Below are 13,860 nucleotides of genomic sequence, written 5' to 3'. Positions count from 1 at the left end.
GCATACAAAGCTGATGGGGAATTAAATGTGCAAGGACACAAGAGGGCAGTGGGCGTATAAAGAAGTCTACCAAGGGTGAGGCTTATGAGCATGGCTGAAAGAAAGAAGGCAGCTCACTCAAAACAAGCCTGGGTGGAGAGATGATGAAGGGAGGCACGACAGCAGTAAATGATGCTAGCCTTCTACACCTTGTCAGTTATTAGGAGAAGCCAGAAGAGAAATCTGACATGACTTTGTGTTCTCTACAGAGAAAATAATTGGCAAGTAGGCCAGCCCACTGGCACCTAGAGGGCTGCACTTGGAAGAGATGTTTTGAAGGGCTGCAGAAAGGAAAAGAAAACAGATATAATATCATATAACTCCTTAGGGATTTGAATTTTTTGAAAGTTGCAATGTGGCAACTACAAGGAATGACTGACTATGATTTAGTGGCTACATTGTTTGTTCTAATCTTTGCATTGAACACAATAAAAACAAAGTTATCTTCATTTCCATGCAACAAACATCTGTTTCCAAGCAAACCATAACAATACCCTGATAAAACGCAAATGTTGCAACTTGAATTCAGAATAAGAATCTAAGCAGCACTTCATCCTCACTTTGACTTTTCATTTCTCATAAACTAGATCCAGTGTGTTTGGCTGGCTGGTTGATGACATGACATGACATTCATTACATCACGGAACTTGTTGGAATAGAAGTACAGTAACTACTAAATATGCAGTTAAAGCAGAACTCTGTGATGAGGGGGAAATGGAACTCTGTTAACTCTCGTCGAGCCTTGAATCATGTTTAAAAATAAACTGCACACCAAGTATCTTTCAGTTTGGCTTCTGCTTCTCAGCTATTAATACGCACAATTTATTCAGCAGGTGTTTCCAGTATGAAGGTTGGCTTGCTTATAAAATCATCATATATTTATTATTTACTTGTTCTTTTATGCCTTCTTGTTGTCCAACAAGTCTCTCTCTATGTATATACAATATAAATATATACATATCTAGGTAATGATCCACAATCATAGAGGTATTAACAGTGTCAGAGTTTTGTTTTAGCCAGTTTACTGGTGTCATTTCCTGTGATTTCAAGGTCTGAATATAACCTGCAATTTTATTTTCTGACAATCCCTCAGCAAATTAATGTCAAAACAAATTTATTCCTGCTAATTAAACAGCTATCTCAGGTCCCATGACGGTTAACACGTATGTCAAAGACACTCAAAATATGTTTTTTTTTTGAATAAAAACATAATAAAATTCCTGTTTTCTTGACCTCTCCTCTGACATGTAACCTGGTGTGAAAAAGCAGGTACAACAAAATTCAAATGCTCATTACAAGATGGTATTTAGGTGCATATTTTATTGCATTTTATGGATAGTCCTTCCAACCATCCATCCATCCATCATCTACCACATATCCGGGGCCGGGTCGCGGGGGCAACAGTCTCAGCAGGGATGCCCATACTTCCTTCTCCCCAGACACCTCCTCTAGCTCCTCCGGGGGAAGCCCGAGGCGTTTCCAGGTCAGCCGAGATACATAGTCCCTCCAGCGTGTCCTAGGTCTTCCTCAAGGTCTCCTCCCGGTAGGACATGCCCGGAACACCTCCCCAGGGAGGTGTCCAGGGGATAGTGCTTCCATGATATTGTATTTGATGCTGATCAAAGTTGAGTTGATCTATTTCATCTTGCAGTGATGCTACTCTTTTGGCACCTTTTGTGTCTGTGGGAAAAGGTTTCTCCTAAAAGTAAAAACTGTCACATAACCATTAAGTGAGCTTAGTGCAATCCACATTGAAATATTTCAACATTTCATTCAAATGAGTTGAAAATATCTTTCATGCTCTGGAGCAGTACAGCAGTAGGTTAGCATTCCTGGAACGTTCAATCACCATGCAGATCATTTTCACGAGCGTCGCTGAATCATGAAGGACACTTAAGTCTGAGATGTGATCAAAATACAGAAGCGGCTCATGGCACTAAGAAATTGTTTAAGATCGTAATTCATTGCTGTCCATTTGTTTCACTTCTATAGAGTCTCTATTGTTCACATGCCTGGGTCCTTAGATCCATAGTGTCTTCAGAAAATAGTGCACTTCTAATGAGTGATTTATTACATTAAAAAAGCAGGCAGATAGCTGAGTCAAATTTGAGTGCGATATCTCTTTGAAAGCCAATGCAAAAAATCAAATCAGAAGTTATATCCACAATATATCTCAGAAAGAAATTGTCAGTATGTGTAGATAAATTGAATTAAAAATCGATCAAAACATTAATTTTGAATATATATATTCATTTTTCATAGGTCATAATGTGAACTAAGCAGTCTCAAAAGAGGTGGACTGTAGCTGCTGATGGGCATAAGGCTACTTCAGTTACATAATGAGCTTGTACCTAAATATACAGTGCCATCATGTGCTTGGGTATAGTCACTGCAATCTTATTTATTGAGTCACTGACAATGCGTGAAAGATTGCGTGACAATGAGTGAAAGATTGTAAAAATAAAGTGTTTGTTTTTTCTTTTTTTAAAAATCAAATATAGGTCAAACATCCATAGCATCGTATCATACCAGACTCAAAAAAGCAGGAATTGAGTTGTTATGAGAAAGCCGGTAATATTCAAAAATAACAGTACTACGTTACTTAACAGACTTGCATGTGTACTGTATGTGTTTGTGCTATCAGAGTGCAAGCAGAGAAATCACTGGGATCAGTGTTTTTCACTCGTCCTATCAGAGGACTAATTGCAGAGTGAAGGACAGGAGTCCGAACTTGTAGAGGAGAGAGAGCAAGGAGCAGATAGCAAGAGCCGGGCCGCTGCTGCTGATGCCTCTGGGAAAGGACTGATTGTGTCTCCTCACACTCCTGGTGCGAAGAGTGGTTGTCTTCTTTGTTTGGGAGGAGGGGCTCTCCGTTGTAAGGAATCTGTCTGTGGCTGGCGTTGTGTCAGAAAAATGGTGCTGGCCAGTGTGGAGGGATACAGTGGATGAAGCTTCCATTGTGTAAGAGATGAGGTGAGAGTCAGTGTGGAACATACGCTCTGCAGCAGCTGGGTTAACACTTTCTGAAAGGTGAGTAATAGTCATGTGGGCACCTGAACCTCTGGGTAGCAGGGTGGGAGAGTTGATAGGGATGATTGTAAAGGGGTTGTGCGATGTACTCCAGATCTTTTTAGGGGTGTGTGGAGTGCTTAGCAGTGATGAAACAGATGAATACCAAAACCTTGTGGTGCTTGCCTTGGGAAGAACGGAGCTCAGGTCCTGTGTGGTTGCTGCAAAGGGGGGTTGGTTGTAGGAGGCAAAGTGCCACCCTCCAGGACTGCTGGGGTGCACTTGTCCACATACAGGTTGGGTGTGGCAGGGGCAGCCCAAGACATGGGCACGGGTTTGCTGAGTCCAGGAGACTATGTAGCTGATATCAGCATAAAAGTGACAAGCCCAAGGGTTGTTCCCCAGAGTGATGACTCGAAGCAACGTCAAGTTATCCAACACTCCATAGGGTAGGGTGGAAAAGCGGTTAGCATGCAGACGGAAGTGAGTCAGTCTGTTGAGTCGGTCTAGGGAGCCTGGCAGGACCTTTACAAGCAAGTTATGTGACACATCAATAGTCTGCAGGTTTGCAGGCATGTTGGTAGGCAAAGTCCAGAGGTGATTGTGGCTCAGGTTGAGCGTGCACAAATTGATCAAGGTGTTGTTGATGAAAATGACTCGCTCCAGCTTGTTTCTGGACAGGTCAAGGTTTTGCAGATTCCACTGGTAGACTGTGTCGTTCTTGTCCAGCAGCTGGATGCGGTTGGAGGTGGCATAGAGATTCCAGAGCGAGCGAGGCAAGCCTACAGGCAGGTGGCCTAGATGATTGTAAGACAAGTCCAGGAAGCGCAGATGGGTGTATTCAGTAAGATGACCATCCAGGTTGTGCAATCGATTGTGTGACAAGTTGAGGGAGTGTATGTTGTGCTGCAGGCCATCGGGAAGCTGTCTCAGGCCCCTCCAGGAGCAGTCCACCTCCCTGTGGCTACGGTTGCATGAGCAAACAGAGGGGCACACTGCATTGACCTGCAATCCCAGCAACAAGACAAGCAAGAGTTCTAGGAGGGCCTCGTGAAGGGGGAGCGTCAGTAGCACATGCCTGCTAAAAGAAAAAAAGAAAAAATGACATGAAAGTTGGGATTTTGTGCACCAATCCTGCTTTATGTGCCTAAATTTTTGAATTTCAATTGAATTTGAATTCACACAGCATCCATGTGAACTTCAGAAGGCACATTGTAAAACAAGAAGGGATGCCTACAGTAAATCGTGAGCATATAGAATGTTACGCTTACACTCTGCAGATGCATAGCAACTGTAACTGCAGAACTCTGCTGAGTAAAAGTTATATAGCTCCGCCCTCAACAGAAGCTCTCTCTCTCCTCATACGCACATACACACACACACACACACACACACACACACACACACACTCACCACACACACACGCACACACACACGCACACGCACACACACACACACACACACATCCTTGCAGCACAACTCTGCAATATTTTGAAATTCACACATTACTGTACGTGCCAAATCTGTCACAGAGTGCTCAGGATGCAGCTGCAGTGTCCTTCTGAGAAACACTCATACTTTATATATACACCAACAATAGAGGGCAGAACAGTCTCTTTTTATACAGTTGATTAATTTGACCTGATCTGTAATAGGATATTTTGTAGTTTGTTCAAAAATATCATTCATCACAAAGGAAGAGAAATCTCTGTAGTCGCTTTCCCTGGCATGAGTTTGCGTCTTCAGTCATCAGCGTTTGTCAGGGCAGTCAGTCCCAGGCTCTCAGAGGAGAGCTAGCTCAATAGATGGGCTTTATTAATGGCTCCACAGAGAACCCATGCATCAGCTGGTCCAAAGGCAGGCAAAGACACAGCCAAGAGCTCTACACTGCAGTGTATGAGAGCCAGGGTGTGGCAGAATGAGTGTGTAAAAGAGTCTTTAAATTTGTCCATAACTCACCTTCTCATTTTATCATTCCAGTCACTTTTGTCTGCTTCTTCTTGTCGGATTCCTCTTCTCTCCTTTCTCTCAGGCTCAGGACAAACTGCTGCTTTACAGAAGGTGAAAATTCTTAGACTGAATTTACCTTATAGAGTTTGACCTTTGCTCGAGTTATTCTCTTGGCCTTGTAGTTTGATCCCTTGGTCCTCTTTACCTCTTATATGGATCTTTTAGGTTAGCGTGATCAGGCACTGCAGGCTCTGGATTTACTCTGTGCAGTGGATGTGAGGGAGGGTTGGGGTGTTGGTAGGGGAAGCATTGGTGGGGAGAGGGTGGGGTGGGGGGAATGGAGCACATAATGGAGGGGTCCCTGCGTAAAAGGCTGCTACAAAGGAAGATCCTCAGTCCCTTAAGTGGCAGATTTCAGGGTTTACTTCTGCATTTAAAGCAACAACTGTTCTTGTGGTTAGATTAGTTGAATGATTGCATCCAATCCCTCTAAGGTATCTCTGTGCAAAGTAATATTCTACCATAATTGGTTGTTATTTTCCCTGTGTAAATTTAGACACTGGCACAAAATGCTTCAAGATTTATTACAGGGGGCTCCCATCCACTGCAGCGTCCTACCTGTCATCATTAATACAGGCAACGATCCATTCTGCACTGCAATGCTGTACTTTCACCACACATGATTACCTTGCATTCTAAGATGCAATGATGAACACATAATGTATATGCGATATATAATAAATAAAAAAAGAAAATGTTGCACTGATGCAAAATCCTAGTACATTCAACTAGCCATGAGAAGTCCTTGTTTGTTTGCATTTCTGTGGCACTCGTGTTTTCTCAGCTGTCATGAAAGCAGGGCAAAATACTTCATTTGCAATGCGATTGTTACTTCCTCACCCACCTGTCTTAGCTCTTTCCCCTCTTACTCCCCTATACTTCTAGCAGCTACCTGCATGGAGCTTGAAACTGATGAATCCTGACATTGTCAGATAAGCTTAGCCTCAAAGTCCAGCCACATTTCCACTGTCAATCACCACAAGAAGCAGTATTTCAGCATTGCAATGCTGGGTAAAAAAACAACAACCCTCATATCTAGGTTTTAGGCTTATTTTGTTTGAACATCTAATGCAAAATGCAGACCATACATTACTGCCTGAGAAATATTTTATGTTTACTTTCACACTGCATCCCATCTCCAAACATGTGCATCACCCTGAGCTACCACAACTCCGTTTCTCTCTCCTTGCTTTCAGACTTGTGTTGAAGCTGGGACAAACTATTCACGCTTTTCATGAAAGGTCCACATCCTTCCTTACATCACAAGTGAGCGAACAAATATCTGCACAAGACAGCGGAAACAACCACATATTGGTTTTTTGAAAAGGTTTATTGTGTAGCTTTGTCAGCTTTTCCTGACGTGAAAGAGTGTTCTTTTCGAGTTGTGTGGTTCTGGCCTGGAAGAGGTACATTCTCTGCTTGCTAATCAAGGAGACCTCTGTTTCTGCCTCCCTCTAAACACAGCCATAACTAACAAGGACACAGATGCAAAGAAATAAATCTACAAGTAAGGATAGAATCTCAATTTTTATTCCTGTGGTCGTTACGTAATTCTTACATTTAGATTACATATCTCAAAAAATGAAGCAAGTCATCCACAAATTGACTTTCACAACAAAAAAATGCAAAACACAAAAAATAGCAGATACAGGAAGTAGCTTCTGTTATCCTTTATTCTAACTCCACAGTCTTTATTTTTTTTGCATCCTGAGAGGTGGGGGTTTGTTCTTTAGAGAAACCAGCATCTCCTTCATGTCCTTTTGAGGAGGCTTGATTTTCACTTAAGGTTGCAGGAGTGGATGAAACTTCCTCACCTTTGGCAACATCTCCCACCTTCTCCTTGCTGCTTATGGTCTCTCCCTCTTCTGTGGCGGCAACATTACCCATCTCTTCCTGTATTGTACTGTCACCCATTAACATGATGGCCTCTTCTGGTTCTGTTGTTGGTTTGCTTTCATTCCTACCTGCGGCCCCCATGCAGTTTTCAGAGTTGCTAATCAGTTCAGTGTCGTTGGTCATCGCTGTGATGCTTCTGCTCAACTGGCACACCCTCCACGCCAACAACAAAGTGGAAACTAGTAATATAGTACAAGCTATGATGAGTCCCCCAGACACTATGACTGCTGGAAGGCATTCGGTCCTGTTAAGTAAGCGGTTTAGCATTGAGGTTGGCTGTGGCCCAACTGATAATATGGCACCAGGACTACTTGAGAAACGGGCGATTCTTGTTGGTGACAGTGAATTCATCAAGCTGCTGGCCTCAGGTTTGCTACTGGAAAAACGACGTAGAGTCATGTGCTCTGATTTGTCCTGATCAGGTCCACGAGAAGCCGAGAGGGGAGATCCTGCTAGAGCCTGTTTTGCTCCACACAATAGTACAACCAGAATGTCTAAACAGTACAAAAGGAACAGGCCATCCATGTTGTAATCTGAGAACATACGGAAAAACAGTTTGATATCAAATTAATTTAGGAGTAAAAATCTAATACAGCAAAGAAAAAACAGTTGGAATCCCATACTCTAGAGAATCATATGATATAATCTATGTGTCAGCCATAATTAAACCAACATTATCTTTGTGATTAAAGGTGAAAATTGAGTACTTCTTTTGTCATGTTTCCAAGTTTCAAAACTGGAAAAAATATTAATGAAATCTATCACTTACGTTGTGGTTGGTCTTGATACATTTGCAAGAAGTGTAGAAATGAAGCCGTATCAAGAGACAATGGCTATGATCAGATATGCTCACCTGTCTGTCTTATTCTTACTTCTTCATTTGGACTATACTAAGCCAAGGATGTGGTTTTAGGGTTCTGTGTTTAAGTTAGTCATGCAGGCAGCTGGGGAGTGGCAAAGTATAACAGGTTGCATGTTAAATGAAAAACCCAGTTTCAGCTCATTGACCATGACCAGTGATTTGCATTTTTTATTTTAAAACTTCAGTTCAGTTTTAAATGTAAAAGCAACAGCTAACACTGTAATCATCTGTATCTACAATTGTAACATATAGAAATCTAGCATTCATCTTTTCATTTTCTCAACCCGCTTCATTTGTTTGCGCAGGTCGCGGGAAGCTGGAGCCCATCCCAGCTGGCTTTGGCTGTGAGGCGGGGAAAGTCCGGGCGCGATGCCAGTGCACCACGGAGCTACACACACACACACACACACACACACACACACACACACACACACACACACACATACACATACACTCATTCCTATGGTCAATTTGGGACCGGCCAATTAACCTGAATCGCATGTTTTTGGAGGTGGGAGGAAGCTGAAGAACCCGGAAAGAACCCACGCAGACATAGGGAGAACATGCAAACTCCACACAGAGCGGGACTCCAACCCACTGTGCCACCATGCTGCCGCTAGAAATCTAACATACTGTATGCCCTTCAATCAAATCCACATTTAGAAAACAGTAAAAATACTAAACATTTCATGATGGTAAAACTGTAAATTAAACTATGATTTACTGTACTTCACTTTTGGAAGTGTGTTTGACCTTTTTATCACCACCCAGTATTCAGCTTGAGGCCATTTTCATTTTATAACAGAAAAAGCAGCATGGGGCAAATTATATGTATAAGGAAGTCAGAATGGAGCTTTTTTTTTCCATCTAAAAACAGCACACTTTCACTTGAGTAATGGAAAGTTCCATTTGTTGTAGCAGCCATCATACAGTATATTGGCAAGACAATTTTTTTTAAAGAAGCTCCTTTTAATAGCTAGGTGAGGCAAACATCTTTAAATTGTGAAAGAGAAAAAGACATTACCAAAAGATATATATCAAAATTCTTTGTTGTTGCCGTCCTACGGGATCTCTGTCAGTAAATGTTCTTCAGCAGCTTCAGTGGCCTCCACAGGTCGACCTTCATTTGCTAATCATGTGGTGATGCCAGCAGTTTGGGGTGCATTAAAACTGGAACATAGATACTAGAAGACCCTGGTTTTGATGGGTGCATATGTATGAAACAGGTATGAGATATATCGGGGCAAGGACCCTGTCTTTCCAGAGCATGTTCGCTCTGTACGATAAAGCAAGCCAGTTTTGCATGTGTGGTTTTGGATAACGTCACATCACGGTCTTTAATCTCTGAACTCTTTGTGAGAAATCCCTGTGAAGGGGGGATGATGAGACTGATGAGGCAAACTTTTGGGCGACCTTGCTGGTCTTATCAGTCTCGTCAGCCTGGGCAAGAGAGAGCCATTCTGTCTTTTTTTTTTTGTCTGTGTTATCAGCAAGGTCGGTGCTACAGAATGTGCTTGGTTGGGATGTAGGCAGATGCCCTGACAGGGGGGTGGATTCAATGACAGCACTAACCAGTGCAATTTCATTGTTGAATTCAAGCAGGGTTGAGGCAGGCAGATAGGGGAGAGTGAAGGGAGGAGGAATAAGGAGACTGATCAATGAGCTCATTGTGGATGTCTGACACTGAAGCCTTGATGTTTTGTCTTTCTAGTGCTGTTTGTCAGGGTGCATTATCTTGCACATAAATGACCTATTAGTAGACTAATTCTGCATCTGCTTGAGTCTGGATGGTCCTTGAAAAGATGCCTTTGTCACTAGTAAAGGCTGAAGTGATCAATTTAGGTGATATGTTTAGTCATAAGAATATGTTTAAGTCAAGTAAAATATAACATCTGACATTCTTAAGGGTAGTCTTGACGTAACTTTAAGATTTAGCGACGAGTTAATCCCAGTAATCAGAATCACACTCACATTGCTAGAATTCACGGGATTTTTTTGACTGAATCTTAAAAAGTTTGGTGCCATTTACAGACATTTATTCAATGAAATCATACTGAATTCGGATAAGCTATCTCACAATGACTGATTATCATGGAGCTCAGACAACTCCATATGGGAAAATCCTTGTCTCAAGTACAGCAATCTTGTCTCAAAATTTATGGCAGATATGCACTTTTTTGATTGTGATAAGAAAAGAGACATTGCAGTCCATAATGCAGTTGTATTGCTTTTTCACCAAGTTACCTGTAGGGTTATGTCAATTATAATCAGTTCAACATTTTTTGAGAACCTTAACTGTTAATTAATTTTATCCATAATTTTACAATGGCACAAAACAAGAACAAATAAATGACTAAAAAAGGACATTCTGTGTTTGGCCTCTCGGTGTAGGAAAGGGTTTCCTCTCATCAAATGCTGATCACATGATCCAGTACCAGTTGGAGTCAAAAGAGCTTTTGAATGCATCATCACTCGGGATACAAGGTTCTTTCTTTTCTGCTGGAATGATACCAGTATACAGAAATCCATCCATCATTCCTTCTCCTCAAAGCCACACTTCAGCTGCATCCGCACTGGTAATAGGTTTCAAGGACTGACTGCAAGCTGCATTTATCATTTCACTGGCAGTTCTCAGGGTCTTATATTATAAACTTCTGATAGAGTCACCAAGAATCTGCATAAACTGAGATCTACAAAAACCTGTACCTTAACCTGAGACTTATAATTGACCGCAATTTTTCCAAATTTTCCTATGACTTAACTATGTTTTATAAGTCAAACACACACACACACACACACACACACACACACACACACACACACACACACACACACACACACACACACACACACACACACACACACACACACACACACACACACACACACACACACACACACACACACACACACACACACACACACAGACCAAACTTGGCAATTTGTGTTTTGCTATTATAAAAAAGTTTGCATGGTTCAGACTGTGACCACTCATCATGACTGATGCTTTTACTTTCTGTTGGGTCTTTATGCCCCCTAGAGGCAAACTGTGATTTTGAACATGCCCAATTTGTTAAAAGAATTTACAGAGCACATTCTTCTACACAAAGCAGTGTGAAATTCCATTATTGACCACAGAGAAGGTAGGATCTTTCTTTCTGCTTTCACACTGGTGTGTTTATATACACCTTCTTCTTATACATCCCTATACATTAAAAGATGGGATGATTATGTTCCTATGACATTGCTGTTGATATTCTTTAATGATTTTAATAACTTGCCCGTACTTGATGACAAAATTTAAAATTATTGTCATTATAAATGTAGAGGAATGTTTGACATGAACTTTAAGCATAATAATTCTATTAGATTACAGCCAGTCCTAATCATTTTAACCACACTTAGATTAGCTAAAACATCTTAGTACAACATAAATTTTATTGTGGTTCTCTGCATCATTTGTTTTTCTATTTCTATAAAACCCATGTGTTTTATATTATATATATACGTATATATCCATTGAATGAAGTATAAGCAAGAACTGGATTTTAGTTTATTGTTCTGAAGGTTTCTTGCTTTGTCTATTTGCAAGATGCCTTAAAAACGGTCTTTGCTTACATTACTGTACTTTTCTTTTGACATTACTGTTCATCATTGGATGCACACTCATGCTGTATATCAAATAGCATGTCTGTATATGAAGCACCCGAATGGCATATTCAAAAGGAGACCATCACCCTTCTGTCAACTGAAAGCAGGTCCTTAGACTGAACTCTATCAAAGTTGAGGTGCTCAAGATCCTTAGAAACTCCAAGTTAGAATAGATGAGCCACAAGATGCTGACTTTTGCTCATGGAAATCCTTTTCGGCAGAACATGAAGATGCCAGTGGTTACCAAAACTATGAAGACACTGTCCAAATGACAGTGAATGGTTGGAGATATCAGTGTCTCACTTCCAACTACAATTCTATTGATGTTTTATATAATGTTTGTCTCATGTATCGCATTTCATCCTATACATAGCAAATTCTTTGTCTCATTAAAATATTTTTTTTAAACATAATGTTCACCAGCACTGAATAAAAACTGATTCCCATCTTAGCTATGTAGCTGGAAAAGAGGGAGGCTTACAATACTTACATAGCTTTGATAAGGGCTGTCTGATCCTTGTATGACCAGAGCAGGAGCTCGGTTCGCATTGCCGGCAGTAAGTCAGACCTGTTCCAGCTGCATGTTGGACTTATGACCGGTTCTGTTCATAAACTTTATGGACAGAACCTTTAGGCACAGCCAGGGGGTCTGGTTTGGGGACCAAAGGCTTTCATCTCTGCTTTTTACGGATGATGTGGTCCTGTTGGCCTGGGGGTGGGGGTGGGGGGTTGCAGTTCAGTGCACTGCGAGAGGGATGAGGATTAACACCTTCAAATCTGAGGCTATGGTTCTTGACTGGAAAAAGGTGGTCTTCCCTCTCCAGGTTAGTGTGGAGTCTTTGTCTAAAGTGGAGGAGTTTTAGTATCTTGGGGTCTTGTTCATGAGTGAGGGAAGGATGGAACGTGAGACTGACAGATGGATTAGTGCTGCGGATGCAGTGATGTAGTTGTTGTATAGGTCTGTCATAGTGAAAAAGGAGCTGAGTCAAAAGAATGGTTAATCTACGTTCCCACTCTCACCTATGCTCATGAGCTTTGGGTCATGACCAAAAGGACAAGATTCTGGATATAAGCGGTTGAAATGAGTTTCCTCCGTAGAGTGAGTGGGCACACCCTTAGAAATAGGGTGAGGACCTCAGTCAACCAGGGAGGAACTCAGTAGAGCTTCTGCTCCTCCATATCGAGCGGAGCAAGCTGAGATTGCTCGGGCATCTTTTGATTGCCTCATAAACGCCTTAGGGCATGTCCTACCGGGAAGAGGCCTCGAGGAAGATCACGCTGAAGAGACTAGTTCTCTGGGATGGCCTGAAAACACCTTAGAATCCCTTCGGAAAGGTAGATGAGATGTCTTGGGAGAGGGAAGTATGGGCATCCCTGCTCAGATCGCTGCCTCCGTGGACCGGGGTCCGGATAGGCGTTTGAACACAGATGGATAAAGATGACCTGACATTCATACATTCACATTCATACAGCAATGTTAGACATTGGAGGGAGTGGGCAGTGAGGGAAATCTGTTGCCCAAAGAGAATGAAAAATGACTGGGATGGAGCAGGATTCGAACTGCCAATCTTGAGATTACTGGATGACCTACACTAGCCTCTAAGCCACAGTTGCCTCAAAATATAAATACAAGTACGTACAGTGCATGATTTGGTACAGCAGAAAAGGACTTGCCTCCTACCATGAGAGGGCACCACAATCACGTGGCGTCAAAAGCAACTTTTTTTTTTTTAATAGGTAAGGTTTTGCACAGCAGTCTTGACGTTTGCAAGAGTAGGCTAGGAAAAGTAAGCTATTCTAAGATTATAGCAGGAACCCGTGGAAATTCCACGATAAAACAACAATATCAGACTTCATACCAAACATATGAAAAGAATAGCTACCTCGTTTTATGGATCACAATAGATTTTAAATAAAAATGGTAAATGCTTATTGGTTGATAGGCTTTAACCCACTGAATGTATGGCATACATTCAGTGGGTTATATACATTTTTTTGTATAGCCCCCCCTTTTCTTTTTCTTGGCGATTTTCCTTTTGTGCTTGGCATTCATTGGCTCTGGCTAAGTAGTACTTCTTTTTTGTGAGACAATCTTTCCCTCTCTTTCAGTCAGAATTTCACTCAGAATTTGTTGCCGTTTTCTGTCTCATTCCTAATGTTTGGACTTTCTGCTCAAAAACATGAAAATTGTTGGAACACTTATGACACTCTAAAATTATGGTAACTGGGAAGTCCATGTATAGTTATTTCTTCTTCTAACATAGCAGATGCCTTACGCCAGATTGTTCACGTGATTCCTTCTGGGAGATGCACTTTGATTGGTTGGCGCCGTGATTGGTTGGGCGCTTGATTGACAGGTAGTGGGTGGAGTTGGTGACAGCTTGAGACTTTTT

At 41.6% G+C, this 13,860-nt stretch overlaps 1 protein-coding gene and 1 long non-coding RNA gene across 2 annotated transcripts; both read right to left on the bottom strand.

Moving 5' to 3' along the window:
- Positions 1-2,616: 2,616 nt before the first annotated feature.
- LOC137606432 (oligodendrocyte-myelin glycoprotein-like) lies at positions 2,617-5,346 on the bottom strand. Its single transcript, XM_068331684.1, has 2 exons — positions 5,204-5,346; positions 2,617-4,129 (listed from the first exon to the last, which is right to left on the bottom strand). The coding sequence occupies exons 1-2, from the start codon at positions 5,344-5,346 to the stop codon at positions 2,731-2,733; spliced, it is 1,542 nt and encodes a 513-aa protein (XP_068187785.1). The 3' UTR covers positions 2,617-2,730.
- Positions 5,347-6,572: 1,226 nt separating this feature from the next.
- LOC137606575 (uncharacterized) lies at positions 6,573-7,880 on the bottom strand. The gene is made up of 2 exons (XR_011037866.1): positions 7,724-7,880; positions 6,573-7,487 (listed from the first exon to the last, which is right to left on the bottom strand). It is a non-coding gene; the product is annotated as an uncharacterized lncRNA (long non-coding RNA).
- Positions 7,881-13,860: the final 5,980 nt, after the last annotated feature.

This window comes from Antennarius striatus, chromosome 13, assembly GCF_040054535.1.
Source record: "Antennarius striatus isolate MH-2024 chromosome 13, ASM4005453v1, whole genome shotgun sequence".
NCBI classification, from domain to species: domain Eukaryota; kingdom Metazoa; phylum Chordata; class Actinopteri; order Lophiiformes; family Antennariidae; genus Antennarius; species Antennarius striatus.
The sequence above is the reverse complement of the archived record's forward strand: the minus strand, read 5'-3'. Positions and strand labels throughout refer to the sequence as shown.

Excerpts from the sequence above, each read along its gene's own strand:
- LOC137606432 (XM_068331684.1), bottom strand. The coding sequence starts at position 5,346 with ATGTGCTCCATTCCCCCCACCCCACCCTCTCCCCACCAATGCTTCCCC. Across the intron at positions 4,130-5,203 it reads CTAAAAGATCCATATAAGAG|CAGGCATGTGCTACTGACGC; the intron begins GTAAAGAGGACC and ends TTTTTCTTTTAG.